The sequence below is a fragment of the Galeopterus variegatus genome, unplaced genomic scaffold, assembly GCF_000696425.1.
Source record: "Galeopterus variegatus unplaced genomic scaffold, G_variegatus-3.0.2 Scaffold1742, whole genome shotgun sequence".
Lineage (NCBI taxonomy): Eukaryota > Metazoa > Chordata > Mammalia > Dermoptera > Cynocephalidae > Galeopterus > Galeopterus variegatus.
The window spans coordinates 75,800-97,396 of NW_007727853.1; the positions used below are offsets into that span (position 1 = coordinate 75,800).

A 21,597-nucleotide genomic window follows, 5' to 3' on the forward strand; every position below is an offset into this window, starting at 1 on the left:
GGCCCGGGGGAGGGGGGGCCAAGGTGTGTCTTGCTGTAACAGCTTTTAAGATGGCTTCACTCTTGTTAAGTTAGAGCAAGCCCGTTTACAAAAGCAGATAGCGCAGGTTAGAAGTTTTCAGAATGGGATCTAGGGAAGTGGGATGGGGTTGAGGGAACATCAGGTGATGCCTAATCTAGACAGATCAGGCTATTCATATTCAGTCCAGCTAGTCTAGTCACTTTCTAGGAATGGGCTCTTTAGAAGCACCAGAAGGAAATAGCTTTTCTCAGAGATACAAGAGCAGCTGATGTTTCTTTGAAAAAAATACACTCTTTCAAGGTCATAGACTATAGATGTGCCATTCTGGCAGCTTATTAACAAAAACACAAGGCCATTTCAGGAACAGACCAGAGGGTTATGGAAAGCTTAGAACCAGAAGTGTGAAGGGTCAGAATTCTCGTTAGGACCCAATTCAGGGGATAATGTGGCTTCTTTAAGGTGAACACTTCCTGTCCAAGGCAAGACTCAAATGGCAATTAATCAGGTGCAGACAAACTTGCTTTTCTAAATTTTTTATTGTCTTTTTCGTGACCGGTAAGGGGATCGCGACGCTGCGCTCCCAGCGCTGCACCCTCCTGAGTGCGCCACGGGGCCGGCCCAAACTTGCTTTGTTTTAGATATGTTGAAATGCAGACCAAATCTGTGGCCTGCAAGGGCTAATAGATAGCCTACAAGGCCTGAGTGGTCTTGTATCACCCCTCTGCCCTCAATTCCTGCTCCTCTCTGCACTCCCCTGGCCTTCTCCCTGCTCACCAAACCGGGCAGGCTCCGGCCTCAGGGCCTTGCCCTTGCCTTCCTCCTGGATGTCTGGAGACACATGCAGCACCTGCTTCCTCACCTCCTTTGTGTTTTGTTTCACTGTCTGCTATTCAGAACTGTCCCCTGCTCCACACTTCCTGTGTCCTCACCACCTTCTCACACACTACATAATTCACTTATGTTGCTTTTTGTTTGTGACCCCAACTAAAAGGGAAGCTCCATGAAAACAGGGGTCTTTGACTGTTTTGTTCACTTCTGTCACCTCAGGGGGTGAGAACATGTTTGTCATATGAATGAATGAACATGGCAAATGAAGACTCTTGTAAACAGGAAACAGAATCAGACAGACCTGGGTTCAAATACTGATTCTTCTACTCTGTAGCTATTTGACTTCGTAAAAGTTAAATAGTATCCGAGAGACTTTTTGTTTTCTATAGAGTGGGGAAATCCCGTCCTACTTTAAAGAACTGTGTAAGAAGTAATTGAGGGAGCTGCCTGGTTAGCTTAGTTGGTTTGAGTGTGGTGTTATAACCCCAAAGTCAAGAGTTTGGGTCCCCGTTACCAGCCAGCCTCCCCCCGCAAAAAAGTAATTGAGTAAAATCCTTTCAAATACATGGTGCCTAAACATGGGAGATGTTCATTTCCTCCTTTCTTCCCTGATAGTAGCTCAGTGAACTAAATCCAATAGATGAACCTCCCCCCCCCCAAAAAAAAAAACTTACCGGGTGGTAAACGCCTCCAACAGCTAGAAAAAATAAGAAGGGAGGATACACTTCCAATCTGGAATAGACAGAAGAAAACTTTTTAAAGAGTGCCCCATTTAAGTATGCCTATGTGGCACTAAGAGCCTTTAAATTCTCACTTGCCAAGTTAGAAACTTTAGAGTAAAAATAAACAATGGAGGGAGAAGACCCAGCCACTGTTATCCACCCTCTTGCTCTGCATGGGATTAGAAGTACCTCAGAACATGACGAATAAAAGGACCTCATATGTCGCAAACTGATCAGGAAGGCTTGGAGAATTACAGTGGGTTTCCTTACAGAACTCAAAATCTCTTCACCCCCTAGGGTTGGGAGATTCAGCATCAGTTTAGATGGGACATGCTGCAAATACTGTAGAAGGTAATGCAACTTTAAAGACATTTTTGGAAAAGATTATCCAGAAATCCCACCATTCTGACTTAATTTTGCTTAATATTCAGTCTGTTTACATACATAATTTTTTATGTATGTCTTGGGTGCCCAGCAGGGCCGACACTCACGTGTTCTGGTGGGCCCGCTGAATGCAGTTGAAGAGGTGCCCATTTTCAGGGTCTGTGCTGTACATGGTAGGATACTGTTAAACAAAGCACATCATTGAGCAAATGGTTAAGAATAGCATTCAGTGTTGAGAGTTAAAATTAACCTTAAAGATAATGTGTCCCAAAGCATCTTCTATCATACCCTTGACAGATGATTATTCAATTTCTGCTTAAATATTTATAGTGACAAAGGTCTCAATTCTCAGATGCAGATTCAATGTGTCTATTAAATATCTAGTAGTAAGAATGTCTGTCCTGTAGGTGCACAAGGGATAGAGGCAGCTTGTGCAAACTCAGCACTTTTCATTGATGTTATGCATCAGTGGTGGATTTCAGATGCATTACAAAGATGCTATGGGGAAATAGTTCCTTCCCAAGAGTCATCAAATAGGACATCCTTTCAAGATTTCCCTTAACAGTGGAATAGAAATTGTGTGAGAATGTTAATGGAAGTGTCCAGTGGAAGGAAAAAAAGAAACTAGATATGAAAACTTTAAAAAGTAGCTCCTGTGAGGGAGACTGTAAGTTGCTAAACAGAAATAGACATTCAAATGTTGCTCACCAGGGACAACTATAGTAATTATTTCTTCTCGATCAGCTAGAATTAAAGGAAGTATTTAATAGATTGCCTCCCTGTGCTAATGTCTAAGCCCAGGCTAGCCTCAGCATTACGTATTTCTTTTCTATATGGAAAACAGGAAAATCACAGTAAGACATCATTTTTTAAAGTGGCACACTAGGAAACAATGTTGCCATTTAATCCTCTTTAGAAAATACAGTGATGTTCTTCCTAGCAAATAGATCCAGCCAAAAGCACACAGTTCTAATCCGGAGCATACCTAGGTCTTTCTACAGAAGAAACAAAGTAGAACAAGATGGAAACTACTGCCCAGCAGGGTTCCATATTTCTTGCCTCTTTCCTGCCACAAAGTAGATACAGTCCTAAAACTGGTACCGTCTGCCACTAGCTCCTGACTTTCCCTCCACAACTGCAAAGTTCTTGGATGAGCTTGTGGCCCCCAGACAAGCCTACAAAAGCACTGGCTTGTGTTCCCACTCACCTCCACCTTGTACTTCTTGCGGGCCTTGGAAACATTGATGGCTAGATGAGCTACCATTACGAAGCTGGCAGCACCAGTGAGAACCACGAAGCCATATTCCTTAGAGAGGACAGCCATCTTGGCTCTGTGGAAGAAAGAACACCCCATTGGGATACGGCCCCTACCACTGTGGGCATCACATGGTATAAGGCCTTGAAGAGCATCGTGCTTTATTAACCACAAATGCATACAGACAGATCAAAAAGAGGTGTACGTCAACCTGCTGTTTCTAAGAGGTCATTGGAGATATTACTGTGTAATAGAAATTATAAAAATTATTCATTTCTGCAATATGCACAAGAAAAGTACACGATCATATTATTCTCTTTTATGACTGATTTCTTTTAATCAACGTTATGTTTATGAGATTTATCTATACTGTTACAGTAATTGCTGCTGGAGAAAGATACAGCCACTAAAAATCACATTTTTGGAAAAAAATATTTAACATGGCAAAATACTAAAGAATACAATAATTTACAGAGAGAGAGGAAGGAAACAGGATATAAAACAGTATGTATGCAATGATTCCAAGTTTTTTGTCTGTGTGGACACTGTGAGGGCAGGGACCTTGAGGCTTCCCTTCAATCCTGGGGCATGAGCCAGTGCAGCAGCAGACATCTACAGGTAGGGAAAGGCCCAGCTTGGGTGCTTTGAAAGCAAGTCATGGCTCCAGAGCCTATGGTGCTGCCAAGTCATACAGCTTTGGGCAGCTCCTAGGGGGCATTTGGTTGCTCATCAAATCGTCAGTTCAAAACTAGTCCCATGTCTGCAACTAGTTCTGATGTCTGCAACTTATTTATTTTTATTTTTATTTTTTTAAAAGATGACCGGTAAGGGGATCTTAACCCTTGACTTGGTGTTGTCAGCACCACGCTCAGCCAGTGAGCAAACCGGCCATCCCTATATGGGATCCAAACCCGTGGCCTTGGTGTTATCAGCACCGCACTCTACCGAGTGAGCCACAGGCCGGCCCGTCTGCAACTTATTTTGAAGTACTTTTAAAAAATGATGATACAAGCCTATATATAGGGATGTTAATGTACAATTCTTTCAACTTTTTTGTATGTCTAAAAATTTTCATAATAAAATGTTTGGAGAAAAAATTAATCCCTGCTCATTTCCCAGTATTCAGCAATTTCAGCTAATTTTAGCCCTGCCTTAGGAGGAAAGAAGAGAGAAGGAAGGAAACAGACTGGGCACCAAGGAGAACAAAACTTGGCAGGTGGGAGGGAACCCTAATAACCTCAAGGTAAGTCAGTGCTGGCCCTCCAACCTCTGAGCTTTGATCACCAGATGGAAGAAGGGTCAGAGCATGGCAGGACACAGGAACAGCTGTGATGCTTCAAAAGATCATTAATCAACTGCCTATCATGTGCAAGGCCACCGCAAGCCACAGCTCCTGTGTGTTCTGCATTCAGTTTGAGAATTTCTATCCTTGACAACTGCCTGGCTTCAATCTCTCCTGTAAACCTTGCAGGGTTACCTTGCTCCAAAATGCATCTACAGACAAACCAACAAGATGATAATATTCCTCTTTTCCAAAGAATGCCCAGAGCTTAATGTTCCCAAGGTCAATACTTCCAGAGCTGGGATGCAAACTCAGATTCATTTGGTTACAATGTTCCTTTTAGTCCCACGTGAAAATTCAGAGCTGAACTGACGTTGGGGTCAGAACATCTTTTTCAATATGGAATTTGGGGTAGGCACACAGCTCAGTTCTTTAAAAGCAAGTTTCTCTTAGCTCAAAAAAACATTTGGGACCTCAGTCCTAAAAATCTGCCCTCTCCCCCATCATGGTTCACAAGAATTCTCATCCATTTACCCCTTCTGCACTCTCCCCGCTGAGTTGCTTGTGAGGTATGTCCACTGCCCCTCCTTTGAGGGGTGGGGACATACACTGGAAGGGGCTGTCTCCATGACTCAGCAGAAGACCGCCTCCAGGTGGTCTTCAGTAGATCCCAACCCACCTGTGTGGCCACAGAGAGCAAGGGGTCTCTGGCTGGCCTCCAAGCTTCCCTGTCTTTGCTGTAGGCATGAAACACTCAGGAAAGCAACTGCTGTACAGTCTACAATTAGAATCTACAGTTAGGAATTTATATTTACTACTGAGCTCCTCTTTTAAATTATAAATACAGTCTGCAAGATTAACCTGCTAAGTATTCACCCCTTAGTGAAAATTACTCTCCTCACACTTTGTTAATGTGATATGTATTGAGTATGAATCTGAACGGGGCATGCAGAGCCAGGAACAAATATTTTTTGAAGGGCAGAGAATTAACAGTAAGGGAGGGACCCAGAGTTTGATGCTAGAGTGGATCGTTTCCAAAGGACTGTGCTATGAGTTGAATGTGTCCCCCAAAGGTTCATGTGTTAGAAACTTAATCTCCACTGTGACAGTGTTAAGAGGGTGGAAAATCCTAACATGGTAATTGAAAGGTGGGGCCTTAAACAAGTGATTAGATTGTAGGACTGTACCCTTATGAGTGGATTGATCCATTCATGGAGTAATAAGTTGAAGTTTAATGGGTGGTAATGGCATGGTTCTGATGGCTTTAAAAGGAGAGCAAGTGAAGAGGTTAACTCTCTTGCTCAGCCCATTCTTGCCATGTGGTAGATAACACTGCAGTGCTGTAGAAAAAGGCCCTCACCAGATGTATTCCCTGGAGTTTGGACTTCTCGGCCTCTGAAACTAAGAAATAAAACTCTTTTCTTTATACATTACCCAGTTTCAGGTATTTTGTTATAAGCAACAGAAAGGGACTAATATAGAAAATTGGTATCAAGACAGGGCTGTTGTTTATAACGAATACCTGAAAGTGTGGAAGAAGCTTTGGAACTGGGTAATGGGCAGAGGCTGGAAGAATTTGGAGGAGTAGGCTAGAAAAAGCCTAGATTCTGGTGAAGACTTAGAAGACAAGAAGACCAAGGGAAGTTTGGAACCTCTTAGAGACTGGTTAAATGGTGGTGACCAGAATGCTGAATGGCAGCAAAGGCATGATGTAAAGCCAGAATTTATAATTAAAAGAGAAGCAGAGGACAAAAAATTGGAAACCGTTCAGTCTGGCTGTGTAAAGAGTAAAATGTGTTCAGTAGAGAAAACCAAGCATGTAGCTCAGTGACCATTTGCTAAGGAGATCGGGACAGAAGGGAGGAATCATTGAGAGAATGGAAGAAAGACCCAGAGGCACTTGAGAGATCTTTGAGGTGTTCTCTCCCATCACAGACCCAGAGGTCTAGGGAGACAGAATGGTTTCAGGGAACAGACTGGAGCCCTCCATGGGCTTACTGCCCAGGGCAACCTTGGGATGCTGCTCCCCACACCCCGGCTGCTCCCCACACCCCGGCTGCTCCAGCCACTCCAGCCATGGCTAAATTGGCCCCAGGTGCTGCTGGACCCACAGCTTTGGAAGATAAAAGCTGGAAGCATTGTAGTGTCCTTGTGGTGTTGAGTCTGCAGGCTTGCAGAATGCAAGAGCTTGTGGAGGCATCACACCCAGATTTCAAAGGATGTATGGAAAAGCCTAGGGACCCAGGAAGAGATCTGTCACAGGGGTAGAGTCACTGCAGAGCCTTCACTAGAGCAATTCTGAGTGGAAATGTGGGGTTGGAGTTGAAGCAGAGAACCAGGAATATGCCTAGTGGAGCTGTGGAAGTGGGACCACCATGGAGACCTCAGAATTGTAGAGCTATCAGCATGCAATGCCACCCTGAGAGAGCTAAAGCATGGTCTGACACCAGGAAAGCCATAGCAGGGCTGTCGGAGGACTTGACGACCCAAACCCTCTGTTTTAGTCTGTTTTGTGTTGCTATAACAGAAATACCTGAAATTGGGTAATTTATATGGAAAAGAGGTTTATTTGGCTTATTCTGGGACAGCTGTATCTAGCACAGGCCTCAGGCTGCTTCTATTCATGGCAGAAAGTGGCAGGCAGCCAGCAGGTACAAGCAGATCACATGGTGAGAGGAAGCAAGAGAGATCGGAGGTGCCAGTGTCTATTAAACAACCAGCTCTCGTGGGAACGAACAGAGCAAGAACTCACTCGTTAATCCCCCCTCCCCCAGGGACAGCATTAATCCATTCATGAGGGATCTGCCCCTATGACTCAATCAGTTTCCAACACTGCCACATTGGGGATCAAATTTCCACATGAGTTTTGGAGGGGACAACACATCCAAACTCCATCACCCTCCATCCGTGTGGAGAGGATGCCAGACATGGAGTCAAGGGAGATTATTCTTTAACTGTAAGATTTGATGCCTGTCCTGCTGGGTGTCAGACATGCTTAGGACCTGTTACCCCATTATTTTGGCCTATTTCTCGTTTTTTGAAAGGGAATATGTACCCTATGCCTGTCCCACCCTTGTATCTTGGCAGTAGATAACTTGTTTGATTTCACAGATCAGACTATGGACTTTTGAGCTGATGCAAGTGATGGAGTTTGGATGTGTTGTCCTCCCAGAGCTCATGTGGAAATCTGATCCCCAATGTGGCAGTTGTTGGAAGCTGTTTGAGTCATGGGGGCCGATCCTCTCTCATGAATGGATTAATGCTGTGGGGAGAAGGCAGTGAGTGAGTTCTTGCTCTCTTAGTTCCCTGGAGAGCTGGTCGTTTAAAAGCACCTACCCCACCCTTGCTTCCTCTGCCATGTGATCTGCTTATACCCACTGACGGCCCTGCCACTTTCTGCCATGAGTAGAAGCATCCTGATGCCCATGCCAGATGCAGCTGTCCCAGAATCATGAGCCAAATGAACCTCTTTTCTTTATAAATTACCCAGTTTCAGGTATGCTGTTACAGCAACACAAAAATGAACTAAGACAGCAAGCTAAGATTTTGGGAATGAAATGAATGTATTTACCTGTGAGAAGGACATGAAAGTTGGCCAGGGGCAGAATGCTATGAGTTCAATGTATCCCCCAAAGGTTCTTTTTTTGGAAACTTAATCTGCACTATAACAGTGTTAAGAGGGTGGAATATCCTGTTATGGTAATTGAAAGGTGGGGCCTTAAAGTGGTGATTAGAGGGCCGAGCCCGTGGCACACTCGGGAGAGTGCGGTGCTGGGAGCGCAGCAGCGCTCCCGCCGCAGGTTCGGATCCTATATAGGGATGATCGGTGTGCTCACAGCGCTCACTGGCTGAGTGCAGTGTGGCCAGTCTCAAAAAGGACAAAAAAAAAAAAGTGGTGATTAGATTATAGGACCGTACCCTTGTGAATGGATTGATCCATTCATAGAGTAATAAATTGATGGTTTAATGGATGGTAATGAGTGTGGTTCTGATGGTTTAAAAGGAGAGCAAGTGAGGAGGTTAGCTCTCTCTTGCTCGGACCATTCTCACCATGTGACACCTTGCATTGCTGTGGAGAGTCACCACCAAGAAAAAGGCCCTCACCAGATTCATCCCCTGGACTGTTGATTTACCAGCCTCCAAAACTGTAAGAAATATATTTTATTTCTTTACAAACTACTTAGTTTCAGGTATTTTGTTATAAGCAACAAAAACAGACAAATACAGACCACATAATCAGTTGTGGGGACAATGGGAGTGCTCAGGCAGCAGCATGTCCACTCTCTCTGAGGCTCTCCCTACAGGAACTGTGGACACATCTGTATAGGGGCAGCCCTACCTGACACCTCCTTGCACTCCTACCAAGTGAGGAGTCCTGCTTCATACACCAGAACAACCTGTACTTGAAACAGAGACAGCAGCCAATTATCACAGCCTCTAAGCTTCCATGAGAAAGGAACCATATTTGTCTGGCATCTTCCATGCTAAACATAGTGTGCATGTTCACAGATGCTTGTGGAATAAATGATGTGACCTGCAACTCCAGGTGGCTTTCAGAAATGATCCCCCCCACTCCCAGCACACACAACTGAGATAATGTTCATCATCGGGCACAGTGCCTGGTATAAAGTATGCACCTAACCTATTTAAGTTTCCTCTTCTTCCCTCAAAAGTATCCATTAAAACCATGGAAGAAACTGTATGTATGTCTTACCTACAAAAGAGGAATTCAGAACATAGAGAAAAGCTGTCGTCATAGTTCCTGAAAACATAAATCCAACAGGGAGTGAGAAATGGTTAAGGCTTGTCCTTTAAGGAAAGAATCAGCTTAACTGAATCAAGGCTTAAGAAAACTTTATCATTTGCTAAATCCTGTGTTCTGAGGACTCCAGGGCAAAGAGACAGATGTTCCCATCCCTTAGAGGGTGGCTTTTGTGCGTGAAGGCATGCACTGGGAAGGGAGGCAGCTCAGTTCACAGTTGCCATGCCCTAAGCAGCCACAGTCACGCCCTGGGTTGTGCCAACCTAGAGGTAGCAGATAGCCTCCAGGGACAGGCTTGAGGAACTGATAACATAACATGAGCACTCATTTGGACTGCACACCACTTTTTGTTGATTACTACTCTGTGTCACCAGCAACCCTTTTACAGACCAAGATAAGGTTCTTGAGAGTGGGAACTTTGTTGTAGACTCCATCTTCTACGTTGTGCTAGACACATAGCACACAGTTCCACAGTCCTTTCTGAGCTCAGCTTTCAATACAGGTGTAGGTTACTTTGCAATTCACTTGGTGATATAATAGCATTTGTCAATCATCGTGCAGTTTTCCAGGTTAGTCTCAAACCAGCTGTACAAATTAAAATTTATGAGTTGAAACCCTCCACTACACAGTTAAAAGTATCTAGTGTTATACACTGTTGGGAGAAGCATAAAATGGAACCATCTGAAGGACAACCTGGCAATAGCTAATATCCTTTATAATATTCATAGCCTTTGGCTCATTAATTCTATTAGGAATCTACCCTGAGGTAATAATGAGAAACCCAAACGGATTTGGTTCAAAGACATTTGCTTCAGCACGTTAATAATGGCAAAACCAGAAATAGTACACATGTCAAAGAACAATGGGTCAGTTAAATAAATAATGTACCTATAAAATGGAATATTATACAACCATTAAAATGGTGTATACAAAAATTAAAGATGTTGAAACAGGTTTAATGTGCAGCATGTTAGGTGAACAAAAGTGTATATGCAGCATAATCTTAGCTTTCTCAATAACAGAAAAAATTAAGGAAGAAAATATCAAAATCACAAACATAGTCATTTCTAGATGACTGGATTACAGATTTTTATTTGTACTTTTCTGGAATTTCCACAATGAGCAAATATATATTTTTAGAAAGTTATATAAAAAATGGCCTGACAAATAATTAGTAATTAGGAAGACAGAGGAACAGGCAGTGTTACGATGGAACCAAAAGATGAGACCCAACTTCTAGCTTGAATCCTGCCATGTATCTGCTGTGTGTGGTACATGAGACAGCTTTGCAGTTAAGAGTGGAGTTCTGGAATCAGATTGTTTGGGTTCAGAACCTATTTCTCACACTTCCTACTTGACAGTCACTGGGAAAATTACACAGCATCTGCCAGCAGCCTCAGTTTCCTCATTGTTAAATGGAGATAATAATGGTACCTACCCCACCTCAAAGGGTTGTTGTGAGAATTAAATTGAGATACTGTCTATAAACATTCATCATCATGCCCAACACATAGTATTTAATAAATGTTATTAGCTTATGTTACATATGTTAATGTTCTGCTGTCTTTGACTTGGTTCAATTATAAAAGGGGATGTTTGACTAAATGATAATATACATTTTATAATTTATAACTGCCATTTTAAAATAGCAAACAAAGCTTAGCACTACTTATATCCCCCTCCTTCTCTGAACTCTCTGTAACCAGCCATATTAAAGTATGTTATGTGAAAAGTAGGTGCATTCAGGAGGAAACAGGATTTTAGTGCTTGTGCAAATCAAACCTTGCAGCCAGACACTGCTCATCACTGCATGGGGGTGATCAAACATTCATTTACTTATTCAGGTTTACTGAATGCCTACCAGGTGCCACTCTCTGGGCCAGGAGCAGGAGACGAAGAGGTAAACAAGCCAGGCTCTGGCCCCTGTCCTCACAACACTCATGTTCCAGTAGGTGACACAGGCAACTAAGTAAGCAAATATCCAATTCCAGATTTTTCCCCCATAGCAATGATCAGAAATGGGGTACAACAGAATGAAACAAACAACAACAACAAAAAAAAAAAAAAAGAAAAGAAAAGAAGGCTGGAGAAAGAAATAGGATAGAAAACTTTCTGTTCTCTCCTCCTGGGGTACAACAGAATGAAACAAACAACAACAACAAAAAAAAAGAAAAGAAAAGAAAAGAAGGCTGGAGAAAGAAATAGGATAGAAAACTTTCTGTTCTCTCCTCCATTATTAGCAACTGCAGAGGCATCTGCTTCTAGAAGACAAAAGAGTTCAGTGGAGAGAACATTAAATAGAAGGTCTAAAAGGAACTCGAATCAGCACTCAGAGCAACACCTTCAGTGTAGTCAGAGTCAGTAGGCACCTGGTGGGTTTTAAGTTAGGTACAAGGCACCACTGAAAAGTCTTTCTTTAGGAGTGATCAAACTTAGGCTTAAAATGAGGCAGTGTTGGTATAAACCTGAGAAGATAGGCTCCATTCCAGTACTTGAGTTAGCAACGTAGAGCTTCATTATATCTGGCTAAGGTACTTTCCTCTAGGAATTCTACTGACAGAATCTCCTGGGAACATAACTACTCCAGTGCTAAAGCTTCAATCAACCTTTCCTCCAATTCTATCTTTGCTTGTCCTGTCCTTGCCCTATCTTGCTGGGGCAGGGTTCCTTCAGTCACAACAGGCTTACCCAGAAAACTGCCTGAGAAGCATTCAATACAATACTCCTGGGGTAAAGTTCTCTTTCACTATTTACCCAAGGCCCTCTTGGCTGCCCAACAGAAATTCCCCAGGGCACAATGAGCATTGCACAAACAGAGCAAAAGGCAAGCTTTGTGGATTTGGGCACTTGCCTCAAATAATTTATCACTTCTGAGCCATGAAGTTATACCATCGTATCTTTTACTAAATGACAATTGGAATTTTAAGGGAGAAAAGATTTTGACTTTCAGCTCTTTCTTTGCCCCCAACAAACAAAGTCCAACTTGGACAATGGTCACTCCTACTTCCATTTTGATAGTTTTCCTCAAATTGTACTGTAATTTCTCAGCTGCTTTTTTTTTTTTTTTAAATGCATACAAGAATGGGACAATGATAAAGCATTCACAGATCAACTTGGAGCTATTGTCCAATGCTTCATTAAAATCCTACTTGGCTGCCTGTGCTAATAATTCAATCTTCCTTACATAGGGTACCTTATTTTACATGGCAAAAATCAACATTTTAATGAGAGTAACATGCAAGGAAGGTAACTTAAGGGCTGGTCTGCTCACACCAAATGGCCTTCCCTGTGTTCTAAATACCAGATGGTAGTTCAGAAAAATCTGAGGTGGTGCTGGGGGTGAGGTGGTACACAGCTCACTTAAAGCTCCCCTGAGTTGCCCAGCCTCACTTATGCCTCCAGATATTTCCACAAAGGAACAGGCCTCAAAATGATCTCCAGACAATGCAGCTGAGCTTCCTGAGTTCAGTGGAGAAAATATAAGAGCCTGAAGGGAAGCAACATAAAAATAATTCTGTTTCCATAATGGGAGAGAAAAGAAGGAGAGTCTTGGGATTTATTTGAGTTCATCCTACATTTTCAAAATGCCATCTCTGGTCCACTTCTACATTTAACAGATGATAAAATCTGTCTGAGTGTCAAACTTTCAAATGACTGGTATATTTAAAAGACACTTAAGGAATAAACACCCAGGTGATGAAAAGTAACTTACCTCACAGCTGCATTTCATGTTCAGTAGACAGTTCTCCAAGAACTAAAAATGAAAAGTTAATTGAATAGGAATAGCATTATTTATCCAGCACTTGATCATTAATTCAAGTGAGGCAAAGAACAGCAGACAGGTCATAAAGTGGTCCTTCCCTGTGCCGCATATTCTTCAATTCTTCATCAATGTTGCTGGCAGAATATTTGGAAAGTGGAAGCTAAGTTAGGAGGATGCATGTTCTGTACCTCTGAGAGATAAATGTGCTATAATCCAAATATATTCAGTTTTATGGTTAAATGACTGTATAAAATATTCACATTTCAGTTGTTGCTTTAATTCCAGCACTCTGGTGAACTGTCCATACTGGAAACAATTGTTTAATACATTAGTGCACTGGCTGGGAGTGGGGGAGGGAAGGGCAGCAGGATGCTCAAGTCCAAATGAATGGTTCTTGGTTATATGGGACAATCTTGCACTGACACAAACTCTGTTAAGGCCAGAAAAACAAACAACCTCCTCTCTTCTCTGGTGTTTGACTTCTGTGTGACCAGTCATTAAATCACATGCCTGAATGGAACTGGATCTCCCCTAGGGAAAACTGGTAATTCTGCTCTTCAGGAATCTAAGAAAACTAGAATTGTTACAAGACAGAACAAATCCCAGTTTCCCTTGCAAGTGTGCTGACAAACTTTCCCAAACAGATTCTTGATGCATTAGGCTCTATGGGAGAGAGTTCCTTGACATCTAAGCTAGAAGCCCCGGGCCATGTTAGACCATCTGGAGCTGAGCCTCCCAGGAGATGTGATCCCAGAGACAACCCACATGATATTTCCCATGGTCTGAAAGCAGAAAACTCTGAGGGCAGGGGAGAGAATGGGAGAAGCCATGGGATACAGAAAGGGTAAAAAGGCTGAGCGCATGGAGCAGGAGCCAGGAGAAGCTGCAGCTGTACTCTTTGGATGGGGTTGCTTGGAGGCAGCAGGGGAGAAGGGGGCCTTGGTGGCCCCCAAGACTGCAAGACCACTAATAGGGTTCCTGTGGACTCACACAGGAGTGAGGAGCCAGAACAACTGAAAAAAAGGAGCTATTCAGAGGCCGGTGAGTCATTGCAAGGGACCAGAGCATGGCCTGTCCCATGGGAAGTGTCTAGAGCACAGGCGGAGGGGAGATGGGCCCACTAGGAGAGCACTGAGACACAGCAAGGACTGCCGATCTGCTCCCCAATCAGCGTAGGACCACTCAGAGGAGACTGGTCAGGAATGCAGAATTGCATGGGGTGCAGTTTGACAAAAATACTCAGGCCCAGATCAGAGATTCTACAGAACACAGATCCACTGGGTCTCTGGAGAGCCAGAAGTACCTATAAGGTCAACCATTAAACCCTGAGCTGCACAAAAAGCCTTCCCTAGGGAAACATCAGCAAAGCAGCAATTTAGCTCAACCACACAGCTCAAGTACTGGTTCCCACAGGAAGTTCCCCCATTTTAGAAGTAAGCAAAGGACAAAAAATTAGTTCTGGCCCAGGCAAACCACCAGCACCTCGGGGCCAGCCAGGGGACCTGAGGTATGGAGCTGGGGACCAGACACCCGCCCACAACCAGACACACCACCAGTGTCTCAGGGCCCGCCCAAGGACCTAAGGCATGGAGCTGCGGACCAGACCCCCTCCCCCACCCACAACCAGGCACACCACCAGCACCTCGGGGCCTACTTGGGGTCCTGAGGCATTGAACCAGAGACCAGACCCTCCTCCCACAACCTCAGCACCTCGGGCCGCCGGGGTCCTGAGGCATGGAATGGGGACTGGACCCCCGCCTGCCACAACCATGCACCGCCAGCACCAAAGAGCATGCCAAAAACATCACCTCCATGTGGGTGGCCCGTCACAGCCACCATAATAACCATGGCTGCCACGAAAGTGGCTAGACACCACAGCCACCACACAGATGGTCTGCCAACCACTGGAGTGCGTTGACACAAGGAGAGTCACCAGCAGAGACCAAAGAAGAGGATGTCTCTCTCCACAAAGCCCATTCCAGAGTGACAGAAGAAGCATCCACTCTATGATAATATTGGGGGAACTGAACACACCTCTCAGCACTGGGAAGATCATCCAGGCAACAAATCAACAGAGTAACCATTACTCTTTCAGAAGGAGAGAAGAAATCTAGGGTTATCAGAGGTGGGAGGGGGGAGGGATAGGGGGATAGGGAGAGACTGGACAAGGGACGTAAAGAATAAGTACAATTTGTAACAATATATATACTAGTAATATTGAATTGATCAACATATGTCAACATTGAATCCCCAAAATATGTATAATCAACTATGATTCAACAAAAATCAAAAATAAATAAATGGCATGTTTGCACCAGAAAAAAAAAGGGAGGAAAAAATACCAAGACAACATTTCATCATTCATTAAATGAAACTGATTTGATAAATTCAATGAAGAACAGAGCATTTTACCTAAATGGAATGCTTGCCTAAGGTCTATGCCGACCACCTTCTTCAGTATTTTCTCATAATGATTCCTTCCTCTATTGATCCTCTGCTAAATGCCATGTACTCGAGGTTCAAAGCTACACTGGTGATCCAGACTGAGAAGGAAGGTCCTGAACCTTCAGAATACATAGTCAAGTGTAGGAAAGTCAACAACATAAGAGGACCATAAAACAGGAGAGCAATAGATTGAGATAAGGGCTGTGAAGGACATAAACAGTGATGTGAAAGAGACAACACAGGCAAAGAGGACAGCAAGTGCAGGGGCTTGGAGATGGGAAAGGGCTTGACTTGTATAAAGAAGAAAAAGGAGACTAGTGTATCCAAAGGGTATGATATATAGTAGAGGGAGAGCAGTAGGAGAAATTTTATTATTAGTGTGCACATTACTTAGTATGGGTCAAACCCTGTCCTAAGCAGTTCATCAATATTAACTCATTTAAGTCCTCATAGCATCCCTACAGTATATTATTATCTCCAATTTGAAGATGGGGAAACTGAGCATGCGAGAGGTTAAGTAATGTGCCCAAGGTCACACAGCTATCATAGAGCAAAACCTGGAATCCCATACCGCCAGGCAGTCTGGCTCTAGGGTATGCTCTCAACACTTGGCTATACTACCTTTCAGTGAGGCTGAAGAGCAAGTTTGGTTATACCTGACATCTTTTGAAAAATTTCCACCTCCCCAAACTCTCTCCTGAGCATAAAATATATTAGCAAGAAGAGAGAGCTAATAATTAACTCCACGACTGTGACTGATTAAAGCCTTAGATGTTCCTAATTGGAAAGGAAAAAAACTTGGGAAAGTTCCAAAAAAGGAACATTTTCTATTTAATGTGTGTCAGCACTGCAGTCTGACAAAAGAAGTAATGATTACAGGAAGGAAAAAACTTCCTCCAATCTTTCAGGCATACAGGTTTGCATGGAGCAAAGCAATATGAAAATTGGTACTTCGTTTTTACACTATGATTCCCACATACCTGTCCTTTAACTGACATTCCACAGGAACCCAGAGTCAGGGAAATTAAGCTATGACTTCCAGAGAGAAAAAAAAAAATCTCGGTGAGTCACACTGACACCACTTGGATTTTCCATCACAGGAAATGCAGGCAGCCTGTAGTTAGTTCTTAGCAGCTGCTGAATCCCTGCTGGAGTACCAGCCACCCCCAATGAAGAAACCACCTAGGCTACTGCCTGGCTCTTCCCGGAAACAGGGGTTTTATTTTTTTCATGCCTGTCTTTATTTAGAATGAAGCTGTGGCACATTCACATTTCTTAAGCTGGAGAAATAAAACATCATTTATTAACGGGGGGAAAAAAAAGTGGACTAAGGCACCAAATCTTAGAACCCAAGTTCCAGTTAATGCACAGGTCAACTCTAGAAAAACTTCAGAGGGTAACAGGAGGAGCTGAAATTCCAAATGCTGAAATCCTTAAAGGTGCTCACAAATGCATTTGGAAGATAGTACAATTGTGTATTGCCGCATTGCTGCTTTTCTGCCCACAAAGACAGACAGATAGGTAGGTAGACACTATAAGAGAGAGTGAGAAAAACTCAGTCAGGAATTTTATATAGTAGTAATCTACCTGATGATAACTGGTAAGTTCTTCTTGTTCAGAAAGATGTTAGAAGTAGTATTAATGAATTCAATTGCAAAAACAATAGCAGTGCGTTCTTCTAAACTTCTAAATACTGCTTTAAAACACTAAACGACTCATGGTCAGTTGTGCTCGGCAATGGTGTTCTGAATATAGATTCAAAATATTTAAGTATGTATATGGGGGACAATATGTCTAAATACACCTAGATGTGCAGTAGGCACTAAATTACTTTTGATGGATTGATTTGACATTCTCCTCATTCCAGACTGCTCCAGGGGCTTCTCAGTATTTCTCGGGATAATGGGTAAAGCCCTTCTTCCATGTATGTTCCTTCTCTGTGCTAACCTCCTAATGAGAGGGTTACTGTTCAGAATTGTCTCCTCAGAACTCTAGGCCTGCAGGAGAAAGTCTAAATAAGAGGGAACATTGCCCTTCTCCAGTTTTGTTCCCTAATCTGAGGAAGCCCCTGAAGTGCTGTTCCTATGGCTGGCTACAGTATCGCTGCCTTTTATATATAGTAACATTGGTTTTTTAAAAAATCACTTGACAAAGCTTTCTATTTCTGTAACATTATGTCAGGAAGGAAACCAAACCGAATGTCTTCTCAGAGGTGAAAGTATTTGTTTGCATTTTGGATGTTAGTTTTAAGTCCTTAAATTTAACTCCTGTGAGAATAAACCTTCTCCATTCCCTGACTCAGATAATATGTTACGCTCTCAATACTGAATTCACTTCAATAAAACATAGCCTGTAACTGTTCTATTGGTTTGACCTTGGGTGCTTCCCAGAAACTGCAGGCTTCAGGTGATCTATAGATTTCCCAAGAGAAGCCCTTGCTCCCGCTGGCACCACAAGGAATTTAAAATCTGCTGCATTCCGCATGACCACACCTAGGCCCACAGCATACATCTGCAGTGCAGGAAGTGGCCTTTTCCTTTAGGACACCTCCTTTCCCTACTTAAGGGATTAAACTTCCAACACCTGACTCTCCTGTCCTACCCATCCGCCCGTCTCTGCTTTTTCTTACCTCCTTCCCCACACTCACTTGTCCCCTTGGTTACAATGTAGCTCGTAAACTCGTGAATCCCAAAGAAAGTATCAGCAGAAGCCACAACGTCGCAGAATGACTCACTAACGAGTCTCCAGACCTGACTCTCCTGTCCTACCCATCCGCCCGTCTCTGCTTTTTCTTACCTCCTTCCCCACACTCACTTGTCCCCTTAGTTACAATGTAGCTCGTAAACTCGTGACTCCCAAAGAAAGTATCAGCAGAAGCCACAACGTCGCAGAATGACTCACTAACGAGTCTCCAGCCCCTTCCACCGCTCTGCAGCGGTCCCACCGCCGTGGCCCTGAGCCTCCCGCAGCGACACCAGATAAGGAGGGAAGTTTTCTGAAATCCAAGGAAGAACCTTAAATGAAGGTTCCTTCTCCACCCCTGAGGCGTCTTCTGCTCTAAGGCAGGAGTAAACGACCCATTTACCGGTTCCTATGCAAATAGACAAACGTTTCCCTGAGGCAGAAAGAAAACAAACACAATTCCCCCCAGGCTCTCCCCGAAGGTTCCTAGCAACACATCCACCTCCGCAGCAGGCGCAGCGCTCGCAGGCCAATTCCCAAACCAGCGTTACNAAAGCTTTCTATTTCTGTAACATTATGTCAGGAAGGAAACCAAACCGAATATCTTCTCAGAGGTGAAAGTATTTGTTTGCATTTTGGATGTTAGTTTTAAGTCCTTAAATTTAACTCCTGTGAGAATAAACCTTCTCCATTCCCTGACTCAGATAATATGTTACGCTCTCAATACTGAATTCACTTCAATAAAACATAGCCTGTAACTGTTCTATTGGTTTGACCTTGGGTGCTTCCCAGAAACTGCAGGCTTCAGGTGATCTATAGATTTCCCAAGAGAAGCCCTTGCTCCCGCTGGCACCACAAGGAATTTAAAATCTGCTGCATTCCGCATGACCACACCTAGGCCCACAGCATACATCTGCAGTGCAGGAAGTGGCCTTTTCCTTTAGGACACCTCCTTTCCCTACTTAAGGGATTAAACTTCCAACCCCTGACTCTCCTGTCCTACCCATCCGCCCGTCTCTGCTTTTTCTTACCTCCTTCCCCACACTCACTTGTCCCCTTGGTTACAATGTAGCTCGTAAACTCGTGAATCCCAAAGAAAGTATCAGCAGAAGCCACAACGTCGCAGAATGACTCACTAACGAGTCTCCAGCCCCTTCCACCGCTCTGCAGCGGTCCCACCGCCGTGGCCCTGAGCCTCCCGCAGCGACACCAGATAAGGAGGGAAGTTTTCTGAAATCCAAGGAAGAACCTTAAATGAAGGTTCCTTCTCCACCCCTGAGGCGTCTTCTGCTCTAAGGCAGGAGTAAACGACCCATTTACCGGTTCCTATGCAAATAGACAAACGTTTCCCTGAGGCAGAAAGAAAACAAACACAATTCCCCCCAGGCTCTCCCCGAAGGTTCCTAGCAACACATCCACCTCCGCAGCAGGCGCAGCGCTCGCAGGCCAATTCCCAAACCAGCGTTACCGATCAGTCCTCCTGCACAGCCAACTTCCCCTGCGTGCCCCGCTCGCTCATCCTCTGCACCAGAGCTGCAGTTGGCAAGGTCGAGTGGGCTCCGGAAGGCAGGACGAGAGAGCCCCCGGAATACACAACCCGATGAGAGGAGGAGAGGAAAGGAAGGAATTGAGGAAGGGTTGACCTTGAGAATTTCCCCGAGTTATATATATAGCGAAGCTGGGCCTGCTTAGACACTGCAAATTCACTCCATCTGGGAGAGGACTTGGGAAGGTGGAGAGCAAAAGGTATGAAAATGCAGAGCTCAAATCTACTGATGGGGGAGGGGCAGGGCGTTCAGAGAACGAGCGAGTCCCCACTCAGTCCCCCGGGCGGCTGGCATATAGGCGGTGCCCAGCGCTGGTGCCCATCGAGGGCCAGTGCTCCTTGCTGCCCGCAGGGGCTAGGACTCACCTGGATCACCTTCGCACGGCTGGTGCAGACCCAAGCTGCGCAGCGTGAAGTGGGTGCGGCGCGCTCGGCCTCTAGCAGGGCTGGCAGGGAGCAGGCCCGCCTCCGCCCGGGGCAGCGCGCGGCCACACCTCCAAGGCGGGACTCCCGGCGCAGGGCGCGCCTTCAAAGTTTGCCAACTCCGGGCACTGCTTGGGAAGGGGAGACGAAATTTTCTTCCCGCACTTGGTCTTCCACAGATTTACCCCATCCCATTTCCGAATCCATATATCTACTCCCTTCCGCAAGTGCCTTCGTGGCCGCCTTCCTAAAATGTCCCAGCGAATTCACAGTTCTCGGATTGGGCTTGCAAAACAATGGAACCTTCATAATTTATCCCCAACAGAGCCACCGTAGCTTGGTTCTAGGCTCTCTTCAGTAAGGGTAGGCAGAGGCTTGCACGGCGCGTGCGCGGAAGTAGCAGTGTCCCGGTTGGTGCTTCCGGCGGCTTGTGACTGGGGACAGGAGGCTCTCAGTGTCTCAGATTGCTATACTCAGTAAGGGAAAGGATTTAGGGATGTTATGGCTTATGGGTTTCCCTAACTAGTAAGTATAGTTGTTAGTTTTGCAGGGAGCCGAACCGAGTCCTGCTCGCGAGATGGGCCGCACCCACCCTAGCCTAGCCCCCCAGCTCGCCGGCTCGGTAGTCCCGCCTTCCCAATTCTTCCACCGGGAACCGGATGGCTCCGCCTGCGAGACCCACAGACATTCGATTGTGAACACGCCTGAGTTACGCCCTGGTGCCTGGCTTCGGGGGCGGATTCGAGGCGATGAGGCCTGCAGGCAGAGTCGGGCTGAAGGAGTAGAAGTTGCTTCTGAGTGCTGCAAACTCCACCAAAGGAGCTGACCGCAGAAGGCACCAAACTTTCCACTCTTCCGTGCATTAAGTGCCCCCCCCCCTCCTCTGGACACCGCATATCCTATAAGGGTTGCCACACCTGAGCCTCCTCTAGCGTCTCCTCTTTGGGTTTTCTCACCTCTATGGGAGGGTGCTTGGGAGCTGAACGATGCGGAAAGGCTGGAATCTAAATTTTAGAAGGCTCTAGGTTGGGTGTTTGTTCCTTTTTATTGGGTTGTCATATCCACACATCTAGAAGTATTTTGGGGGCTCATAAAATCTGTTGTTTCCGCAATTTCCAACTCTTGTGATTTCTCCTGAAGTACGAGTAGTCCTCATATTTTAGGGGTTCTGGCATGTTGGGTGTGCATGGCTTGTTATAATTGAACATTGAAGTGAAGCAAGTAGGAAAACATTTCCACATTATTGAGAAAGATTTCACACACACACACACCCATGCTGACTGTTCTGTGTAAGAAAGGGCAGACTGACCTGGTAGAAGGGATGAATGAAAACTCAGGATAATTCTGGCCTCTCCTTTTCCAGTTATCCCTGTTTGACCACAGACAAGTACTTAACCACTGAGAACCTTCTTTTAAAAATCTCATTACAAAAGCAAATGTTTATTGTAGAAATTTTGGGAAATACAGAAAAAACCCACAAGAAA

General features: G+C 44.6%; 1 protein-coding gene across 1 annotated transcript in view; it reads right to left on the reverse strand.

Moving 5' to 3' along the window:
- The window catches only part of MGST3 (microsomal glutathione S-transferase 3), a 23,272-nt gene extending 3,098 nt beyond the window's left edge, over window positions 1-20,174 (reverse strand). Inside the window, exons 1-4 of the mRNA XM_008578684.1 lie at window positions 20,057-20,174; window positions 3,163-3,286; window positions 2,063-2,136; window positions 1,524-1,581 (exon numbers count right to left, since the gene is read on the reverse strand). Coding sequence (XP_008576906.1) covers window positions 1,524-1,581; window positions 2,063-2,136; window positions 3,163-3,279 — 249 coding nt within the window. The 5' untranslated portion in view covers window positions 3,280-3,286; window positions 20,057-20,174. The remainder of the gene's footprint in view (window positions 1-1,523; window positions 1,582-2,062; window positions 2,137-3,162; window positions 3,287-20,056) is intronic.
- Between the last annotated feature and the right edge of the window lie 1,423 nt (window positions 20,175-21,597).